Source organism: Polypterus senegalus, chromosome 2 (genome assembly GCF_016835505.1).
Source record: "Polypterus senegalus isolate Bchr_013 chromosome 2, ASM1683550v1, whole genome shotgun sequence".
NCBI classification, from domain to species: Eukaryota; Metazoa; Chordata; class Cladistia; order Polypteriformes; family Polypteridae; genus Polypterus; species Polypterus senegalus.
The window spans coordinates 74,683,622-74,707,432 of record NC_053155.1 but is presented as its reverse complement, the minus strand read 5'-3'; the positions used below and the strand labels follow the sequence as shown (position 1 = coordinate 74,707,432).

General features: G+C 36.6%; 1 protein-coding gene across 1 annotated transcript in view; it reads right to left on the bottom strand.

Moving 5' to 3' along the window:
• parp4 (poly (ADP-ribose) polymerase family, member 4) overlaps window positions 1–23,811 on the bottom strand; it is a 130,631-nt gene that overhangs the window by 49,971 nt on the left and 56,849 nt on the right. Inside the window, exons 18-26 of the mRNA XM_039743988.1 lie at window positions 23,381–23,545; window positions 17,902–17,945; window positions 16,864–16,945; window positions 16,214–16,351; window positions 8,521–8,704; window positions 7,558–7,628; window positions 3,915–4,102; window positions 3,223–3,322; window positions 2,051–2,221 (exon numbers count right to left, since the gene is read on the bottom strand). Of these exons, the coding sequence (XP_039599922.1) occupies window positions 2,051–2,221; window positions 3,223–3,322; window positions 3,915–4,102; window positions 7,558–7,628; window positions 8,521–8,704; window positions 16,214–16,351; window positions 16,864–16,945; window positions 17,902–17,945; window positions 23,381–23,545 (1,143 nt within the window). The remainder of the gene's footprint in view (window positions 1–2,050; window positions 2,222–3,222; window positions 3,323–3,914; window positions 4,103–7,557; window positions 7,629–8,520; window positions 8,705–16,213; window positions 16,352–16,863; window positions 16,946–17,901; window positions 17,946–23,380; window positions 23,546–23,811) is intronic.

The window sequence follows — 23,811 nt, the reverse complement described above, 5'->3', positions numbered from 1 at the left end:
GTGCAGAGTAGAGGAGGCAGGCAGTCGGGAGGACAGCCCCTAGGAGAAGTGTAGGGCAGACGCTCTGTGGCTGAAGAGGGTCACTCCAGCTAAACACTTTTTGAGGTGGCTTTAGTGACCTGATGCTCTTAGAGGACTCCTGCATTCAACCAAGGACTGGCAGGAGGAGAAGAAGGAACAAGGCGAGGCTCAGCGTGGCACCCTGCCAAGAGCCTATGATGGCTGCCGGGAACCAAGCCTGTGAGGAAAAGTTGGCTGCACCTGTTAGTCAGGCATCTCCTCTGCTGCAAGATCCCATGCGGGGTAAGCACAGGAGACGTTGGTTTTAGAAGGATGCATTAGGGCTCGTGACTTTTATGGGACAGCTTCCTGCTGCGATTTTAACCTCATTTTAATGAATTATTTATTGAGCTGTTTAACCTCCACTTTCAATTGTCTTTATTGACAATGCACTGCACTTTAGAACACTGATTTTTGGATTGATTTTAATAAAAGAACTTGTCACCTTTACATCTACCCTTTGCTGTAAGTATGTGTTTTCATCTGCCCAGCTCATCTTGGTCTGTGACTATCAACAGTTTCGGGTTGGAAAGGCTCCCAGCTGCAGCCATGGAGCTGACCCGGACTGTTACATGTCCATACATATCCTGTAATGCTATGATGTATCTAAGTCTGTCTCTATCAACAGAGATTCCAGTTGCATGGTTTTCGTTGTTATCTACTATAGGAATGTAAAACTACTGCTTATGTTGCTTCTTTGACATTCTCTCCCTTAGAGAGGAATTATGCACATATCGAGAAGGAATGTCTCAACATTGTATTTGCATGTAAGCGTTTCCACCATTGCCTGTATGGATGCAATAGGTTAATGCAGAAACTTGATGTCAAGCTCCTCATTTCCATATTCAATAATCCTGTTGTAAGTGCATCAAAACACTTGCAAAGTATGCTCTTTCAAGCTGGATATTCTAATATGACAGAGTAATTTTTGCTTAAGATCAGGAAACACACAGAGAATGACGAACACCTGCAGGTACTGAAAACGGTGATTCTTAAGAGTTGGCCAGAATACAAATGGAGACAAATTTACATATAATGGAGTACTGGACATTCAGGGCAGAGTTAAATTGTCCAGGAAGGTGTGTTGTTTAAAAGATATCCTAAAATCCTTAATCACTGAACTTTGGACTGTAACAAGGATGTTATTGCACAACAGAAAGGGATAAAACTGTTTCCTTATGATAGATTATCAGCATAGACTTGTGGGCAAAGACATCCTCCTGTTAGGCAAATACTATACTCATTTCCAGGTGAGACTGTCGACTGTGGGACCTCTCAATTGAAGCAATAATTAAAACTGAAAATCTCAGTTCAGACCTCACAAACAACGGAAGTTAGTTTTTATTTCGGTAATTCATAAGCTGGAATGTGGAATTTCAACCACATTGCATTTTCTCCAAGGAACCCTACTGGTAATGGAAAGAAAGAATCTGCTGTCAAGATAGCTAAGAATATATGCAAGTAATCTCTGTGTGATGCTTCTAATCCATAGAAAGCCACACTATAATGGCACAACATAGTGAGAATTAATGGATAGCAGTCCTATTTAAAAACTGATGGCCAGGAGCTTGAAGGCTATATTCTCGGTGTTAAACAAGCACCTAGAACCATATGTGGTGAATGGGAAGCTTGATAAACTCCAACAAAAAAGGATTGAAACAAAATTTATGTGTGACTTGATCTACTACAGCTTTCAATTGGGGAACTCTGTACGTATGACACCTATGCCTGGAGGTCAAACCAGAATAGGGCAGATGTAAGATTAGAAGGGCCTTCTGTTCACCCAGTTTCACAAAAGGGCTTTAATTGGTTGTGTTAATGACAAAATAACTTTAGCACTTCATTACATTATCTTTACATTATTTTTTAGCCATTGCTATTATGATTTTATCTCTGTCACCAAAGGAAAAAAAGGAAAGTTTAGGGCTAGTCTGATAGCTAAAAGTAATTCAGTTAACAGGTGTTAACTCCAAAATACCATTTCACTTACCTGTGTGCAATGTGGCACAAACCCGTAAAGGAGTAACTGATTCTCACTGAATAAAGAGTGCAGCTGTGCTGGGGCCTGGATAGGTTTTGGGTTATGTTGATTGAATTGCTGCCACTTTACAGACACAGAAGTGCAAGCAGGTGATGCCATTCGTTTCACCTGAGAGGAAATCTGAAATAACAAATTAACATTGCTTAAAAACTGAAAAGAGAATACTGGATCAACTCATATAGAGATATCAGACTATAATCTGGCGATTGCAATGTTCCAATGAAAGGCATCCACCCATCCATCCACCCCTTTAGAATTTTTTGAATTTTCCTAATCCAGTTCAGGGTTGTGAGACTAAAGCTTCTCACAGCAACATTAGATGGCAGAATGAAACCAACCATGGAAGAAGAATAATGTACTGTGTAAAATTTCAAAATAACATTTACTGTACATGCAGCCTATCATTAGAATGTTTAACATATGCATATGGAATGTACTCATAACAAGAGCATACCGATATATAAAAAAGTTGAATCAAGATCGTTTTTATGTGAGTGAAACTATCATAAGAGTCTAGCTTATCCCTTTATGGACATTTGTCTCTTCAGGTTAGCTACTGGAAAAGTGTTTTAAAATTCAACTGAATGTCAAATGAGCAGGTTACTCTGAACCCAAATCAAAAAGCACATTTTTAGCTCAATTAGCAGTAACTGCAGTTACGCAGTTAAGGAAGCAGAGTATGTGTCGGTAGCAGTGAACCTTGCAGTTAAATGTGAACAGTAAAAATGGACTAGCATATCAGTCTGGACCTAACATGAAAGAGGAAGAGAGGAAACAGACACACAAAAATAGTTTTGGCACACATCAGGATCTAAGCTAAATATAAAAAAATGGGTGGGGGTTGAATTGGATTTAGTTTTTTAAGTTTGAGTTGATTGTATGTAATGTTACATGCTTTAAATAAATTAAATAAAAGTTAAAAATAGAATGGAAGATGGGAGAGAATAAACCTGATGCAAAATTGAAGTAATCATATTATAGAAAATAAAGAAACAGAAAAAGTAAACTGGAACGTAATAAGAAAATAAATAAAAAGGAGAGAACAAAATGGAGAACAAGAAAGCTTAAAATGTGTGGCAAAATATTCTTATTCAAAGCAAGCAGAGTATGCCAATCTTTACCTTGTCTTTCCAAGTGTACTTTGTTTTTGTGTCAAAAAATTCATAAGCTCCACCTCCACTGTGAGCCAAGGTTCTAAGCATATGCCGATTTGCCGTGGAGCTAAATATTGAAAATTCCAACATTATTAAACAACTACTGGCAAAATTCTTGTTTTCTAAAACTACAAAATATTACTTATTCTACAAACATTAACCCTGTACATAAAATAAATTACACATTAAAAACATGTAAAAGTTTTGCAACGTATAGCTGATAAATTATGTGGTACTTCTTGAATTGCTTATTTAACAAAACACTACAAACATTATTGCTTTCAGATTAAAATATTATAAAAAAAGCATTTTTGAATGAAAATATTTTCATAACTAATTGTGATATTATTATTATTATTATAACCATATGATGGTTATGAACTCATTTTTGTCTAATCTGCCTCAGGTACATTCAGGGAAACATTTTGGTACACATGGAGATACTCTGAGGGCAGCTGACACCACCTGAAGAAGGCAGCTTTACAGTGTGGTTTTATAATGAAATATGAACTCCAGTTATATTAAGAACAACTGAAGAGGAAAATAGGTAGCCCAAAACTAGTAGTCAATTCAGTTAACTGATGGAACCTAGAAAAGTTTCACGATCTTACTGTACTTACATCATTAATTCTATCCTATCAAATATTAGGAGAACTTACCCAATCCCACAAGTAAAGACTCTAGTGTGGCAAACATTTTCTGTAACAAGCCTCAGGGTAAGTCCTTCATTTTGTAGGTGTCCATCAGATATCAAAAGTATGTTACGAAGACCTTTTGATGGAGGTAATAAGCTTAAATTGCGCAAAGGTCTCCACAGATCAGTGTTACCCATTAATTCTGGTGTACCCTGTAAAGTATAAGAAGTAATGAGAAATTTTTTAAATAAATCATAAATTGAATAACAACTAATATAATATGCACCATACTGAAATATATAAAATACATGTTAAGATCCCATATTAAAACAGTGCTTCAAACAGCACCTGAGACAAGCAGCAAAAGAAATCACTAACTATATTATGTAGGATGACCTCACAGATATAGAAAGCAAAATTAACAGAAAGAATTTCAAAAGAATCAGGGTCCCAAGCAATGGAATGCTCACTTATCTGGCAATTACTCCCCATGAGCTTTCATTGTAAAATTTCTGTGATTTCAAAAAACAGAAAATGTGGTTAGATGTGCCAGGTACAGAGGTGGATATGGAAGCAATTTATTCAATATTTTTCTTGATTGTATTGCTAAAATTGTAGTAGAAAAAATAGTATGGTAGCATAAAGCAATGAATAAATAAGTCAGGACTATGCTATGGCCTTCTAATTTATCCTTCAGAATGAATAAATGAAGTGTGAATGTCGATATGGGATAGATCCTGTTTTTTTGTGACAGAAAGAGAAAAGATTGTTCAAGTGACTAATGATACTATATTATTTACTACCATATTAATATTACAGATAACATCTCATTAACATAATAATACTATGTTGGGGGATTGATAATCTTCAGCAATACCTGGCCCAAATTTCTTTTAAGTTCTTGTAGTTGTCACATGCAGGAGAAAATCATGAGCCTTACAAGAATGGATTTAAAGGCAACACTAGTGAAGAATCTGGGAGTTGCGCCAACATTTACCATTTTGTTAACTGATTCCTCTAAAGCTTCTGCCCTTTCAGTTTCCAGTTCTCGCAGCACCAAAGACACATCTGTCACCTGTTAATTAGGACTACCTCTAAAGACAGAACACTAGTATGACTGAATCAGGAACTTCACTGATAGCACCAGAGTATACGTTTTAGTTTTGTTTTACATTGTTTTCCAACTGGCAATTAAATGGGAATTTATTTTCAGAGCTCCAATCATTTTTACATGTTGTACAGCCATTTTGTTACAGTTGTATAGTTGACAGGACTGGGAACAAAGATATTGAAGCCAACGGAGCAATGGCCAATCCTGGAGATTGCAGGATGCTTAGCAGAGAAGCTACAGCAACATTAGATCCAGGAGGCCACATGGCAAACCATGCTAGAAGAATTGGCAACCAAAAGAAAAGCTGTAGGAGTTTTTCTCCTTCAGCTTTTTTACCAAAGAGACACTTCCAACTCAGGTATGAAATCCTGCAAGAAGGCAGAGGAAACTCAGGCCTTCCTAATAGTGTTTGAATGAGAGTGGATTCACATTCTGGCCCCATTCCTGGTTCTATATATAACCATTACTGAAGTTGAATGTTAGAATCTGAAGTGCCTGTGAGTGTGAACACTTATAAAGTGCATTGTTTTCCTTTTTATACCTGTCACAAGGGTACAAGTTGCAAAGCAATGAAAGACTGCTCCCAGAGTCTAGTAAAACTGTGCTCCTTAACTGATTAATCACACCCCATGGTTTGGACCAAGGGGAATACACTACTAGTGTGCAGTACCATTTTCCATAGGCACAGGCACCCTACAGATGCTACTCCGTCTGGGGACAGCAGGTAGTGATGTATCACCTGGGTGCATCTACACTCTGTGCTGGTGATTCTCAGTTATTCAGCTCTTTCTGCCATGAAAATGTCCAGAAGGCAGGTGGTGCAGTTTGAATCTCCTTCCAGTTGACAGATCGTTCTTCTTCATTTGTCCCTCCATTAAGAATCCCTTCTTCAATTAGTTCATTTTATTACAAGAATTACACTGCAAAGATCTGGAGAGAGACCCTGGGAAAGTGTAATAAATATTCCGTCACCACCACTTCCACCATCTTCTTGACTCTGTCTACCCTGGGTCATCTAATAGGATTATCTGGCTTTTACTGCCAGTCATGACACCTGCAGATCCTTACATGGGGGATGACACAGAAGCCAGCTTGGATTTCTTCTTTTCAAATTATTATCATCACTGGCCATAGGTTCTTCCACATCAAAGTAGACCCACAAGGCCAGCAATTTGCAAAGGAGGAAAATGTGTATAGTAGCCCTACTGGCAATTGGTGTACTGGCTGTGTAAGGCAACAGAAGTTATGAGACAAAATGGAATCAGAACAGGGCCCAGAGAACCAAAATGAATACTGAGAATATAAATGGGAAGACTAAGTCAAGACATGTAGCCAGAAATGTAGTCAAAGAACAGAGTGGAAAGTCATAAGCCATAAAGGTACATATAACTAGAACAAAGAAACACAAGATGTAAATTGTAATCAGAGAGTAGAAACACTTTCATACCCACTAATTTCTAAACTTGATTGTATTTGCTGTAAGGCATCCTCCCTGCCAGATCCCAGTGACTGGCCAATAGACTGCTAAGGCCTCACAAACCTGATGTGGACCATCATCTATTTTGGCAACTGGGGGTGCATTTGCATTACATAGCAACAGTCCTATATTATCTGAAAGAAATGGGGTCGGCATATCAATCTAAAAGAAGTTATTTTGGATTAGAAGAAGCTAAACATTTGTCCTATGCAAAAGGTCAGGGGAAAATAAAGTGCAAGCATTCCTTGAGCCCTTTTTGTCTGAGAGGGTTTCATCACTTATAAGCCTGATACAAACAGGGCTGATTGCTCTGTTATGGTCTTCAGAATCAGACATAGAATGCAAAGTTGACCCCTGTATTTTTGGTTGTTTGTTCAAAAACAGTTTGGCAATAATTTTCAAATTTTTTTTAATCCCTCTTAAGTAACATGGAGTGGTATTTGGTCCCACTTCTGCTTTACCAAACTACTGTTCTTGTTCATACGATGAGACATTAGAGTGATTGGATGTTGTTATGCAGATGAATTTGCATTTTTTCAATATATTCATAGGTTATTTTCCAGATAGCCTGACTTTCTGAATCTCACACCTCTACTAATGTGTGTCAGATTAATTGGCTGCTCTAAATTAACTTTATATGAGGGTGAGTGTAATTATGTAGATGAGTGGGCTCATTAATTAAAACACAATGTACTATATTGAATTTATCAAGTTCTCTAAAAAGGAATATTCTTTCAGTTTAGTGTTTGACAACAATTAACAATTTCTGAATTCCAAGTGTCCTTTTCGATTACAAATGGAACAGCAACAAAACAGTTGCATTTTCTAATATTGAAAAGATTTACTCCCATGGTTTTATGTATTTATTGTTTGTAAATGTCCTTCCTATTTGTAATCATAAATTTAATTAAATGACTTGCTACAAGTGTCTGATTAAACACATTAAACTTTCATTTATATTTAAAAACTTGCTGTTAATGTGTTGTGTGTTGTGAGTTGTACTAGACATTTGTATCATGACAAAAAATTAATTTATTTATTTATTCTGTAAGATATTGAATAATTAAAAGTACGCTTACAAGTATAAATGTTTTAGCAGCAGCAAGGCCAGTATGAATATCCTCTGGATAGGGAAAAAGTTCATTATAATCTGTTGAAAGGGCAAAACAGCAGCATTAGGGTAAAATGATTTTTCTTAGTTAACATTCATCCATTAACATTTGAGACTATATAAAAGAATGGTATTGTTTTTTCTTTCTCTTTTATCAAAATGTGCAGGTTATACACACTGAGGTACACAAATTCAATATTTCAACATGTCCTGGGTCTTATGTTTACAAGCCCCTGCTTAAAGCATTTTAGAATAAAAGGTTTGATTATTATAAACCAGCCTTGGGACCACAGCAATCCGTAATCCTTCACTGGATTTATTCAAAATAATTCCCAGTATTGCTGAATGAACAATCTATTTGAATAACTTATGCCACAAGGTTAGAATGCCAGTTGATTGTGCTCATTTTAGAAGCCTCAGACTCACTAAATCCAAAGCAAGGTCACGTGGGGCCAATGTGTATCCCAGCAGCACAGCGTACAAGGTAGCAAAAATTCCTGGACAAGGCATTGGTTCATTGTAAGGCTCACTCATGGATACATCCACATTCACACAGGGCCTGTTTTGAACTTCAAATTAAGCTAACAGGCACATGATGTCTGGGGGAAAAGTTAACATTAAACCATTAGGCAGCAGTACTACCTACCGCTCTGCTGTCTTAAGAAAATGATTTATCTTGCTTAAAATAAGAAAACAAAAATTAAAATTAAGTGAACAGTCGTTAACTTTTCAGATATGTAAGCATTTTTGAATGATTATATTAATTTTAATTATATTAATTATTTCCCAATTTTGCTCCCTTTTGTTCAGCAGGAGGAGTATTTGAGCACAGCTGTTAGATGGAATCTTATAATTTTAATATAGTTTGTCGTATTAATCTCAAACATGTGTATTGTATGTGAAACTTTGAAGGTAAAAAAGCACTACAAACCTGTTCCAAACATGATAACATTAGTCTTGCATTCAAGTGCCTCCAAGGCCAGGACTGCAATTTGTTTGGCCTCCTGCAGCTTTGACCCTTTCATGGAATTGGAATTGTCCAAGAGGATCACAACTTCACTACCTTCAGGCAAGCTGTTGGAGTCAAACGCTGGGCAAAATACTAACATGCAAGCCTGAAAAAAAGAAGTACGGAATCTTGAAGTAAACTGATAAATATATACATAAGAAAGGTCTATGCATACAGTTAAAAAATAAGAAGGTATATATGATTTATTTTCTCCAAAACAGTATCCATACCTGTAGCTTGTGGAGCTCATAGTTAATGCTTTGTATTTTGTACTTCATGTCAGGTGTTAAAATGACCAAAATAGACTATTGGGATTGCAATAATACTGTATGTTGGCTTTTCTACTCAACAAACTGAGAAGATTCCACCTACCAGAATTCTGAAGGTTACATTTAGAAATTAATTATTTCATTGTTTCAGCTTTGCTTTAAAGTTTGTTTGGTCAGTTGTGTTCACTGGACCAAAATTGACCATTATATTAACAACATCATGTTTGATCTTATGTGGTACATGTCAGGTGTTAATTGATTTTGATATTTTGTCCTTGATTTATTTTTAAGGGTTTGAAGGATTCTAACAGTAGTGTTATTACCAGCACCATTTGTAAGTTTCATATTTTACAAATATGCATGTTGTTGCCATGCTATTAGCACATATACTGAATATGTGAGCTTGTGTATGTCATATCCTAACATTCAGCATTCATCCATTACGAACAGTAATCTACTTCTTTCCATCAACAGTGCTTAATATATGATAAAAAAGCAAACAGAGCTCAAAACGTGAGCACAGACACAACATGCATAGTTTAGGATTATAAATATTATATTTATGAGTTCATGTTATGTTTTGAAAAGGCTCAGAACAAATCCCCGTAAAGAGATTTTTTCGAATTTAAGATAAAATAATACATAGCTTTTCCACTGAGTTACAGAAGGCAGATTGAAATACTACCAGCTGATAGGATATTACAGCTGATTTTTCATAGTATATTGCCATCAATGCATTAGGAGTGAATGTCCAAGATAACCCAAGAAATTTGCAAAACTCTCTGCCCAAAATGATTTAGATTTAGGGCATTCGTAAAAAATACAGCCTAGCAATGTAGACTCTCGATGACAACACTTCCAGGTTAAATCTTTCCCTGCGTACATTTTACACATAAACAAGATGTATGTGATATATTAATCATTTTTAGTTGAATTGTGGTGTGCTTGGCCCATACTAAACTAGAATAAATTCTATGAGAGGACATTTAAAAATTTTAATTGAGAGATCTCTTTCTAGTCATTCCAAAGAATCAGGGAAGGGAAGGGACTCTGGCCAAGAGTTGCCAGATGTTTTTTTTCACCAAACTGAGCTATTGTGTGGGTTGAAAAAATTATCTTGTGGTATCCATTGTATCCAAATCTGTAACACACATGTAATGAAGATTTTGCGTTAAGTATAACATGCTTAACAAAGGACAAATTTCTTCTCTTAACACTTTTTAAAAGTGGTTCAATTAATGTCAATCTACTGATAGTGTAAAGGATGTGTTTGTTGGACCATTGAGAACTGCATGAGCAGTAGAAAATATCAAAAGGGAAAGACAGGCTGCAGAGTGGACTTTGGTGGAATTCAACTCATTCAGAGATATTGTTAAAGGTGGAACTCATCTGAAAAATAATATAAAAAAATTACCAAAGACAAGGTAACTAAATGGCATAAATGAATTATTTTTGGACTATTTTATTGCTTAATTGGTGCATTGAGAGATTAAGTTAAGTTTCGTACTTTGCTTTAAGAAAACCATCTTAACCTAGTGCTGCCCCTGGTATAAAGAAGAATTTTTTTCTTTCTGCCTAACTAAAGCTCACACTAAATATTTACACTGGCTAAGATATATCTCTGAAATTCATTGTTAGTTTTGAATATTAATTATTGATTTAACAACAATATGCTTGGTTTTCACTTTTTTCTTTTAGTAATACTTATGTGAGAAATTAGCTTGAAGGGAAGCAAAAACCTTTACTGTGTTTATTGTATGGCCATTGTTATTTTTCTATGTATAGCTTTACTGTCGTTATGGTAATAGTCCTCTTTCTGGGTCCCAGTATAGTACTGATTTTCTTATTTCGGTAATCAAATTAAAATGTTTAAGAACTCCTGATATATTCATATTAATAACCAGCAATGGTTACATAACTTGATACTGCTGTTTGTTTTCCAGACGGTTAACTTTAACACATTTGTTAAATTTGCCTGAATTCTGAAGACAGTAAGATGTTTTTGGAAATGTTAATGATAAAGAAATAAAAATAATATTACATGGGACATGTTATTTAGAAAAGTTAGGAAAAATCAGAAAATGTGGCTGTCTGTCAATTACATTTTCAGATAAGATTTTGTGTCAAATAGGATATGAGCCATGACTCAAGTAAGGACATCTGAGTTCCACAAGAAAGATGAAAGGATAGTAATATTACACTAGGTGCTTGATATATACTCCCAAGTGAATAATGATGTCAATATATAGCTTTAAACATTAACAAAAAAGCTAATTTAGAGGGTAAAGTTAATTAATAAACAGGGATACACATAGTGGAGCTCAGGAGCTTGAGTTCAGTGATGAAATCATTTATTGTATTTTTTAACCTAGTGTAGTATCATAGGGTGAGCAAGGCTCACTATATTTGTTACGGGTTGGACTACTCTCGTGTGGTTTAAAATGAACATACACACACAATCCAAACATACACACATTTGAGCACTGATTATAAGTGATCCCTGCATAGCCTGTTACTCCTCAGTACTCTAGATAAGGACTCGCTAGCTTTGGGTTGAGCATATGGGTGTCCCCTAGTCACTTGATGCTTATGCATCTTATTTATTGACATTTATCAATGGCATACTATTTCTTCCCATGTTTCTCACTACTGGAGGCACTCCTGTCTTAGTCACTAATACTGCGGGAAAGAAATAGCAATCTGCCCACACTAGGTGCCTTGTATTACTTTATTACATCAATCAGCCAAGACATGCAGACCAATTACATAAGTTTAATGCAAAATAACACTTATTAAAAACTAGCAAAATACCAGCTTCAGGCAAGTACTGCCTTAAAATTTTTATTAAGAAGAAAATTAAACCTTTTTAAACTGAGGGAAAATATACCAATAATTATTTGTTAAGGATCTCTTTGTATACCACATTTTGAGTTTGGCCCTCCAAGTTGTAATATGACCAAGCTGTACGCTGAGCTTACTCTTGAGCATGCAACGTACAGTAGGCCATGTGAACAGTAATCTTGTTTCAAATCTCACAGCTTGGATTGCTGCTGTCATAATCGTTTGAGTTTCATGGTTTGTTTCAATTACGACAGTATTTGTAGGACTTGTGTTGAAGTGACATTCGGCATCTGTTAAGCGTTGTAAGCATACAACCGGTTTCATCGATAACTTCACATCCAGCTTTTGAGAGTTTAAACATTCAAAAACATCAAAGTGTCCACTACTGAAATCGTCACCTGTGAGTCTAAGATGTTTAAGAGGCACTGGCAGTTGTCGAAAGGTGTAAAATATTTGGCCATTTCGGTACACTTGAAAGCGACAACCGAACAATTCAGCGGCAGCCATCAACTCACATGCAGAACCATAGGTGAAGGGCTTAAGCATTTCACTCTTCTAGTGCTCCTGTGCAGTATAATTATCTCCTGTACCATCATCAGTCCACACCTTGAACCTGTCCCAGTCATTCAATACATAAGAGACAATGTTCCTCTGGATATCAAGAGTGAACCTGATATGGCCATGCAATATGTAACACAGAGAATGGAAAAGGCAGGCGCCATCTCTGGGCATGGACAACACTCGGTAAGTGATAGTTCTTTGATTGATGGTGATTACGTCAATAGACATTTTAATAGGGATACAGTTGGAAGAATAAAGGGAATGGGTACTTGATCAGTAAAAAAAGTATAAAATATCTACACAATAACTATAACAATCATAACAGATGAACAATAAAACAGCGCAGAGCCCGTGGATTAAATAAAAAGGTTGCCTCGTTGGCGAAGCAAGGAAAAGGACTTTCTTATATGTCGTTCATTTATAAAACAGTGCAGAAGCTGTGAGAAAGCTGCTTCACAAAAAAACTGCTAAGCGCCTACTATGGGCAGGCAGTCAGGCAAAGAAAGTGAATGAAATAAGCATAAACGTAATAAACGAACAAAACAATAGCAGAAAAGCCGCGGATTAAATAAAGGAAATGGGTACTTGAACAGTAAACTAAGTGTAAAATACGTACACAATAAGTATAACAATCGTAACAAATGAACAATAAAACAGCGCAGAACCCGTGGATTAAATAAAAAGGTTGCCTCGTTGGCGAAGCAAGGAAAAATATATGTCGTTTGTTTATAAAACAGCGCAGAAGCTGTGAGAACGCTGCTTCCTTGTTCAAGCAACGAAACGAATGAAGACACCGCAGCGAAGAATGGCCTTATATGGGCAGGTAGTCAATTATATGGGAGGCGTGCTGATTTCCACAGCAGCTGCACCTATGCATATGCTAAAACAATGGAGAACCTATGAAAAGGCTGCTTCTTTGGCAAAGCAAGGAAATGAATGAACACGCCACAGCGAAGAACGGCCTTATATGGGCAGGCAGTCAATTACATGGGAGGTGTGCTGAGTTGCGCAGCAGCCTTACATATGAATATGCTAAGTGTTGATTAAATAGAAGTTGAAAAGATGTATGCTTTCGAATGTGATCGCGCAATTCAGATCGAGTTGACATTTTGTCTGTGCACAGTTTCTGCCAAACACCACCCTGACCATCTCATCTTCGTCTGCATAAGCACAGTCCTTCACCAAATGAGGTGAATGGGAGGGGAGATGATGATGTGACTCCCCCACCCACCTTAACTGTCAATCCCCCACAAACACAGTCTCTCGGAATTTGCATAAATACAGCCTTTAACCTGCAATTTTAACTTAATTACAAAGTGATCAAAACTCGTTTATATCCTGCGTCCTCTCATTAAACTTGTATCCCGCATTAGCTGTGGGCATGACAAACGCCAGCGGCAGCGTGTCTATGAACTTAATTTAAACTTTAGGTTTACACCGTGCTTTGTTTCCGAAGTAGCAGCACTCATGAATATGGTTGTAAATGTCAGTCGCTCGCTTCTTATTGTTTCGCTGCCTTCTCAATTATATAATGCATGTTTTCTTTAGCGCTTTTTGGAGCACTTCCTGGTTTTCTACGTACTGCGTTGATAGTCAGTTCACGTGATTACGTGGGAGGCGTGATGATGTCACACGAAACTCAGCCCCCCACGGCCATCCAGCTCAACTCCATTACAGTAAATGGAGAAAAATAGCTTCCAGTTATGACCATTACGCATAGAATTTCGAAATGAAACCTGCCCAACTTTTGTAAGTAAGCTGTAAGGAATGAGCCTGCCAAATTTCAGCCTTCTACCCACACGGGAACTCTGAGAATTAGTGATGAGTCAGTGAGTCAGTCAGTGAGGGCTTTGCCTTTTATTAGTATATATATTATAAATCAAAATATAAAACAGAGTCCCATTGCTTTTGCTCTATGAATGGAACATCTTTGCAGTTAAAAGGTCACAGTTTAATATCAGCTCACTGAAGACTGTCTGAACAACTTAACATTTAACTTAAGCAGTTAACTATAGTTTTTAACCACAGAATAGAAATTTGTCTCTTTAGCACATATACAGTGCATCCGGAAAGTATTCACAGCGCATCAGTTTTTAAATTCATTTTTTTACTCAGAATTCTACACACAACACCCCATAATGACAAAGTGAAAAAAGTTTGCTTGAGGTTTTTCCAAATTTATTAAAAATATAAAAAACTGAGAAATCACATGTACATAAGTATTCACAGGCACACACCTGTCTATATAAGGTCCCACAGTTGACAGTTCATGTCAGAGCACAAACCAAGCATGAAGTCAAAGGTTTGTGGGGAAGGTTACAGAAATATTTCTGCTGCTTTGAAGGTCCCAATGAGCACAGTGGCCTCCATCATCCGTAAGTGGAAGAAGTTCGAAACCATCAGGACTCTTCCTAGAGCTGGCGATCAGGGGAGAAGGACCTTAGTCAGGGAGGTGACCAAGAAACCGATGGTCACTCTGTCAGAGCTCCAGAGGTCCTCTGTGGAGAAAGCAGAACCTTCCAGAAGGACAATCATCTCTGCAGCAATCCACCAATCAGGCCTGTATGGTAGAGTGGCCAGACGGAAGCCACTCCTTAGTAAATGGCACATGGCAGCCTGCCTGGAGTTTGCCAAAAGGCACCTGAAGGACTCTCAGACCATGAGAAACAAAATTCTCTGGTCTGAAGAGACAAAGATTGAACTCTTTGGTGTGAATGCCAGGCGTCACGTTTGGAGGAAACCAGGCACCGCTCATCACCAGGCCAATACCATCCCTACAGTGAAGCATGGTAGTGGCAGCATCATGCTGTGGGGATGTTTTTCAGCAGCAGGAACTGGGAGACTAGTCAGGATAAAGAGAAAGATGACTGCAGCAATGTACAGAGACATCCTGGATGAAAACCTGCTCCAGAGCGCTCTTGACCTCAGACTGGGGCGACGGTTCATCTTTCAGCAGGACAACGACCCTAAGCACACAGCCAAGATATCAAAGGAGTGGCTTCAGGACAACTCTGTGAATGTCTTTGAGTGGCCCAGCCAGAGCCAAGACTTGAATCTGACTGAACATCTCTGGAGAGATCTTAAAATGGCTGTGCACCAATGCTTCCCCTCCAACCTGATGGAGCTTAAGAGGTGCTGCAAAGAGGAATGGGCGAAACTGGCCAAGGATAGGTGTGCCAAGTTTCTGGCATCATATTCAAAAAGACTTGAGGCCGTAATTGCGGCCAAAGGTGCATCGACAAAGTATTGAGCAAAGGCTGTGAATACTTATGTACAGTACATGTGATTTCTCAGTTTTTTTATTTTTAATAAACTTGCAAAAACCTCAAGTAAACTTTTTTAATGTTGTCATTATGGGGTGTTATTTGTAGAATTCTGAGGAAAAAAATGAATTTAATCCATTTTGGAATAAAGTTGTAACATAACAAAATGTGGAAAAAGTGATGTACTGTGAATACTTTCCAGATGCACTGTAGTATTTCAAAATATATTCTATTATAATCAATGGGTAGAAGTAATTTAATCATGGGGATAATATGTTTCGCCATGTTTTGGAGTATATACAATATATAAAAACTAAAACTAGGAATATTTACAAAGAGACAAAATGAAATAAGTATTTAAAATATGAAAAAATAAATTGAGGTATATGACATTGTTATGAACAAATCAGGGAGCTGGTTAAAGGTTAGTAGGTTTTCTTCACACAGAGTACCAATAACATATGCAAACAGTTAAAAAGCAGTATTGTAAACAGTAGTACTTTGACGATTATCTTGACTGGATTTTTTGCAAAAGTTAAGTGAACAGCATTGAATATCCTATTCTTGTAGTATAAATATAAAAAAAAAAACATATTTTCGTTTGTCTTTTTCTGCTACTGTCACAGCATGTGTTAAGTGAAGCATTACCAAAATACATTCCTGACCTTTCTTTAGCTTTACCTGACTCTCTTTGTCTGGGTGCTTCTCCACCCACATCCTAGGCAGGTATAATTCAGACAAGCGAACACTGAGGCTGAAACCATCAGATCCTAAAGAACTGCCCTCCTTGGTTCTAATGACAGCTTTACACTCTGTTTTCTGAAAAGTAAAGAACAAACATTTGGTTCTGATATAATTTCCTCTTTCAGCAAAGCAACTAGACAGAAAGAAAATTTTTAAAAGGGTGGAATCTTAATGTGAACATGTTTATATGTGTGAGTGTTTGACATTCTGTATTTAAAATTGACAAAATTACAGGCAGTAGTATGATGCAAATTTCAAATGTGCTACGGTAAATAAAAGTGTACCGAAAATAAAGTGGTTCAAAATTAATCCATATCATCAAACATTGACAGCACACTATTATATTTTTGTTTTATTACTAAATTCTTTCTAAGTGCTAAAATTGTGCAATAAACTGTATTTTTAACCCAAAAATCTCAGTATTAGGAAGAATTCAGACTTATTTTTTTCCAAGAAAGAAAATCTTAGAATGTACATAGAATTTATAAAGAGTAAATAAGTTTAGTTCCATTCATTTAGTGCCTACAAAAACAAAAATGCAGTCAAGCAGTAGGTTCTGTAAAGTTAATTGATACTATATACAATACCTTAAGATCAATATTGTGTGTTTCAGACCAGATCTCTTGGATTTCATATGGCATTTCAACAGACATATCCAACATAAACCCCCTTGAAAGACAAAATAATATGATTCAATATTATTTTTTTAATACACACATTTAACAACATCAGATGGTTTCAGAATTTAATAGGATATAAACATTACATTTATTATGTATATACTGCATATACTGTTAGCATATATAATATACTTTGTACTTTAGACATAAGTAATAACATATTTTTAACAAATACTGTTAAACAGTAATCAAAAATACAGAATTGCTATATCTGCTGTACAGATTAAATAAAAAAGCTGGCCAGCTCGTTTCCCATTTTTATTTTTTGGCACTGGATGTTAGAGACGATCTATTGGTCCTATGAACTGAACATACAGTACTGTACATATAGGGATCCATTACAGCCATTTCAGTTGTACAACTTGTCAGTGAGGTCAAGCTGAAGCCATTACATGTAACTGGGACCTGGAGATGCATACCTAATGGTTTGTTTCATTTTCTCTTTCTAATGGAGGGTACTGAGAATAGAACATGCTACTTAAAATGTAACAAATTTAAGAAAAACAATGCACAAACTGAACAATAGATGTTTTTGGGAAAAGGGCACTCAAATGATCTTGGCTTAAGCCTCCCAAGAAAATGGAAAGCTTACATAAGTCTTCCATTCTGTACTCTATAATTTCGCTTATATAATACTGTGATTGCATTTTTTTATTCTTGTTTCAAGAAAATGTGCAATTTACTAAAAACTATATTGTTACACTGAGTGAAAAAAGACTTCAGTGTAACGGGCAAATAGGAATAAAGAGGATTTTGAAGATGAAACCAGATGACTAACTTCAGACACAAAGATTTTTTTTTAGATAAGTCAAAAATGCTATGAGAATCAAGCAAGTTGTTTTTATAATCAATCAAGGCCTCATGAAAAAGTATTATCCATCTGCCAACTAGCCTCCTTACCTATTTCAGAGTCTCAGGGAATCAGTGTATAATAAATATACTTACCCTTCCTTCTGAAATTCACTAACTTTAACTTTCTCTAATGTGTCCTAAAAAAGATAAAAACAAAAACATTATACATATTAGAAGTAAACAAAGCTTTTACTACAAGTCTTCTGTATGAGACACTATATCACAAGGCAATAAACAGCTTTAAAATACATGTACATAGAAGTGCAGGCCCCAGCCCAGGAAAAGTGCTGCTTGAAAGTCTGTGAATGCTACTGTCATTCTATAAACATAACATTTTTAATAAACTAGCCCTTGAAAGAAATTTTTATATGCATACATTTTGTGTTGAATAGTAGGTGATGTAAGCAATATGAAATAAAACAAATAAGTAAATCTATACATATACAGTGCATCCGGAAAGCATTCAGAGCGCATCACTTTTTCCACATTTTGTTATGTTACAGCCTTATTCCAAAATGGATTAAATTCATTTTTCTCCTCAGAATTCTACACACAACACCCCATAATGACAATGTGAAAAAAGTTTACTTAAGGTTTTTGCAAATTTATTAAAAATAAAAAAACTGAGAAATCACATGTACATAAGTATTCACAGCCTTTGCTCAATACTTTGTCGATGCACCTTTGGCAGCAATTACGGCCTCAAGTCTTTTTGAATATGATGCCACAAGCTTGGCACACCTACCCTTGGCCAGTTTCGCCCATTCCTCTTTGCAGCACCTCTTAAGCTCCATCAGGTTGGAGGGGAAGCATTGGTGCACAGCCATTTTAAGATCTCTCCAGAGATGTTCAGTCAGATTCAAGTCTTGGCTCTGGCTGGGCCACTCAAAGACATTCACAGAGTTGTCCTGAAGCCACTCCTTTGATATCTTGGCTGTGTGCTTAGGGTCGTTGTCCTGCTGAAAGATGAACCGTCGCCCCAGTCTGAGGTCAAGAGCGCTCTGGAGCAGGTTTTCATCCAGGATGTCTCTGTACATTGCTGCAGTCATCTTTACTAGTCTCCCAGTTCCTGCTGCTGAAAAACATCCCCACAGCATGATGCTGCCACCACCATGCTTCTCTGTAGGGATGGTATTGGCCTGGTGATCCAAACGTGATGCCTGGCATTCACACCAAAGAGTTCAATCTTTGTCTCATCAGACCAGAGAATTTTGTTTCTCATGATTTGAGAGTCCTTCAGGTGCCTTTTGGCAAACTCCAGATGGGCTGTCATGTGCCTTTTACTAAGGAGTGGCTTCAGTCTGTCCACTCTACCATACAGAACTGATTGGTTGATTGCTGCAGAGATGGTTGTCCTTCGGGTTGACCATTGGGTTCTTGGTCACCTCCCTGACTAAGGCCCTTCTCCCCTGATCGCTCAGTGTAGATGGCCGGCCAGCTCTAGAAAGAGTCCTGGTGGTTTCGAACTTCTTCCACTTACAGATGATAGAGGCCACTGTGCTCATTGGGACCTTCAAAGCAGCAGCAATTTTTCTGTAACCTTCCCCAGATTTGTGCCTCGAGACAATCCTGTCTCAGAGGTCTACAGACAATTCCTTTGACTTCATGCTTGGTTTGTGCTCTGACATGAACTATCAACTGTCAACTGGACCTTATATAGACAGGTGTGTGCCTTTCCAAATCATGTCCAATCAACTAAATTTACCACAGGTGGACTCCAATTAAGCTGCAGAAACATCTCAAGGATGATCAGGGGAAACATCAAATCATGGCAAAGGCTGTGAATACTTATGTACATGTGCTTTCTCAATTTCTTTATTTTTAATAAATTTGCAAAAATCTCAAGTAAACATTTTTCACGTCATTACGGGGTGTTGTGTGTAGAATTCTGAGGAAACAAATGAATTTAAACCATTTTGGAATAAAGCTGTAACATAATAAAATGTGGAAAAAGTGATGCGCTGTGAATACTTTCTGGATGCACTGTAAAAGCCAAATACCACTGATTCACTCATCATGAAATCTCCTGAACCTTGAGGACTTGGGACGTGAAATTTGGAATGTAGGTTAACCTTGGCCCATAGGTGCTCGCTAAAAAACGGTTTTAAAAATTTTGTGGTCCAAGAGCAAAATTTCTTATAGTTTTTTAGAGCTGTTTGTATGTCTGTCTGCTTTTCAGGAGAGAACTACTTAACACATTTAGATCGGGTTTTTCCCTATAATTTGCTTGAACATTCCGTTGATTTTGCGACTTTCTCATTGTGGTAAGTATCATAGTTCGCTTGCGGTACCAATTTATTAGCGTGAATCTGAAAGAGACTCATTGGGCTGCAGGGAGGAGGACAGGGCCCTCCTCACTCATTTTGACTCCTCAGTCATTTTGCTTAACTTGTCACTACATTCATTATGGCTAACACGGCACAACACCCTAGTACTAAAGTTGAAGTTCAAAATTTAAATATTACTCCATTAAATAAAGTTATTTCTGATCACTACTTAATTATATTTTATTTGGTTTTGCCCTTACCAAAACACTAAGGGAGTGCAACATCTAGATTGTAATTCTGCTTCACGATTTACAGATACTTTGAGTAAGTCAAGTGTAATTGTAGAAAACCATTCAGATCAGTTAACATCAAATGTAAATGTGGAACATGGAAAACAATTTAGATCAATTAACATCAAATTATAATATGTATAGTATAAGTATAGACCCATATTAAATTTGTCCTTTCTCTATAAAATACATGAAAAAATAGTCACTAATCTGCTTCAGTTTATTTGAGAAATTCCAGTGTGGCTTCCGCACTGGTCAAAGTAGAGAAATGGCACAAATGCGTGTTATAAATGACATTCTGATATCATCTGATGAAGGAAACTCCATTGTAATTATGTTGTTAGACTTAAGCACAGCATTTGACACTATTCACAATTCTATTTTACCATACACACTGGAAAATGACACTGGGCTCACAGACAAAGTCCTTGCCTGGTTTAGTTTTTATTTATGAAATTGATTCTAGTATGTACAGAAATGTGCTGACAGTATTCCATCGTTATACACAGAAGTGAGATATGGCATCCAGCAAGGCTAGGTACATTTACTGATTTCACTTTACATGCTTCCACTGAGATCAATCATTAGAAAACATAATGTTAATCTTCACTCATATGCAAATGACACCCACTTATACCTTTCTTTTAGGCCAAATTAAGTTTCTCTGATTTTGTCTTCAATTATTTGTGTTAGTGAATTAAAGGAGTAGATGGATGAAAACTACATGTCTTTAAACACAGATAAAACGGAGTTGTTAATTATTGGAGGGAATGATGCTGATCGCAACAGTATTTTGACGTTCTTTAACTGAATCAGTCTGCAATCTAGGTGTTATCTTTGACTCTATTATGTCATTTGAAGCGCACATTACAAAACTGTCCAAAACAAGTTTCTTCCATCTTAAAAATGTTGGGTAATTAAGGCATTTTCTAAATATGCAGGATACTTAAGTCAAACATTTGTTTCTAGTAGGATTGGCTACTGTAATGCAGTGTTCAATAGATGTTCAAATTGTTCTTTATACAGCTTCCAGATAATCTAAAATGCTGCTGAAATAATTATTACAAGAACAAGAAAATACAAACACATTAAATCCTTACACTGGCTCCCAGTTAAGTTAAGGGCAGGTTTCAAAATCCTACTTTTAACATATAAAACTTTAAATCCCAAAGGTCTAGCTTACTTATTCGAACTTATCACTACTTACAAACCAGAACGCACATTAAGATCTCAAGGTGCTGGTCTGCTTGTGACTCCAAAGATTAATAAAATAACAGTGGGAGGTCACGCTTTTAATTACAGGGTCCCTATACTGTGGGATGGTCTGCCTGCTACTATACTTTCAAGTCCTGGCTAAACACTCAATTCCATTTAGCATACCCAGACTACAACTGCTAATTAACTGTGCATACCCCATCTCTTTTGTTAGTCATTAGCACTAAAACATAAGGAATATTATAGTTATAATTTGTTACTAAACTTCACCCATTCTGTTTCTCTTCTTGGAACTCAAATGTGGCACTTGCTGCCACTGCCCTACTGCCAAGTTGTTTGCCTACGTAAGGAAAAGTCATCTCTGACAGAGATGCACTGGAATCATAGGGTAGAAGGGGCCTTCATCAGACTGGCTGGCCCGCCACTGACTCAGTTGTGGATTGGCCAGTGGCAGGGAGGCAGCTTGATGGCCGAGGCCTCCAGGACTCTGAACAAATCTGAATTGCATTATCTGATATCATCTACTCCTTCATTTTGCTCTGTACTAGTGATATTACTATTGTGCTAATGTATTGTATTGAGGATTACTGTGTTCTGTTCTGTGTATTGTATTGTATTTACTCCCTTTTTTGACTCTCTCTGAATTGCCTTTCCCAAGGTTTCTTGTATTTTTTTCCCCTATAAGGGTTTTTTTGAGTTTTTTCTTTTAGTCTTCTTAAGAGAGTCAAGGCTGGGTGCCTGTCAAAAGACAGGCCCTGTAAAAGCCCATTGTGGCACTCCTTGTGTGATTTTGGGCTATACGCAAATAAATTGTAGGGCAAATTATATTATCATACCTCAACAATCATCTTATTTCTTCTGACAAGAGGAGGATAGGAATATTATATCTACTTTTATACCCGTCAACCTACACAATCCGCCATTTATGATGCAACCTTTAATTTAGAATAACTAATAAAATATTCAGAAAGTGAAATGTCTTATCTACAATTTGAAGTTATAGTAAAAACAGGTCCTCCAAATTCCTGAACAGTTCAGCAGTTCTACCAGAGAAAGATTTTACATAAAGAATCTTGTGCTTGGAAAAGTAAAGTCAAAAGATATTAACCAAAACTCATGTGGAAAACTTGAAATGAGTGGTTCATAGAAGGATGTCAACAAACTTTAAAAATATGACATAGCTTGACAAAGAAGAATTCATAAACAGATATGAGAGATTGCACGGATCTAGGGGAAAGGTTTTCATTCCTGTCATTACCCTCCTAAATTAAAATGTTTTCTTACTGTTGCTGGTTTTGAAGCCCTAGGCTTATTTGTATTTTTTAAAAGAACAGATAATACTGTAGCATTATTTTGGACTAACATTTTATTTGACAAAGTACTCTTGAGAGTTGATATGAAATGTAGCACTCTCTGAGGCCAAATTCAAAATCACTTTTTCAAAACAGAGTATTTATAAGAAAAGATCCTCTTTAAAAGGGTGTGTTTACAGAAGACGTTTTATTTTTTCAAACAACTGTCTAACTGCATGCTTTGAAGATCTACTTTTTCAGTTTGAGTGTTCCTTCATTTGTAAGGATATCTGATAAATATACATATTCTATTTAACAAATAACAGTAACTCTTACTGTCCATTAAAATCTTCTAAAAACTCTGCTAACTCCCTGTAACCAGATGATTAAACTTTGATAATAGAGAAAATATGTTAAACTGCATTTTCACAGGAAAAGATAACACAAATGTATTATTCAACATAACAAGCTTATTCTGGTTGACTTGATTAACAATACAAAACATTACCTGTGTTTTTTCATTTAAGGCTTTGCTCTGTTGCCATGGTGCCACACTTCCTGGTAACCGGAAACTGATTAATCCAAAATTCACAGAAAGTTCAGTTACATACGTGATCTTGATAAGAACTGTAGCTTCTGGTGGGAGATTTCCAACACTAATTGTAAACACATCCTAAAAAAAATCATTCAATATTCAACATCATATCAGCTCTATGTAATACCTCATCCTCATCAAAAACTTGACCTATAAAAGAAGGTTAAGAAAACTAAAACTCACATGTAATACTTCTCAGAACTTTACAGTATACATTAAAATATACCGTATATACTTGCGAAAAAGTTCTCCTGCGGATAAGTCAGGACTTGATTTTATAGTATAATTTCAGGTATTTTATAATGTCGGTTGTATAAGTCAAATGCAGAAAGCTCAAGCTAGTG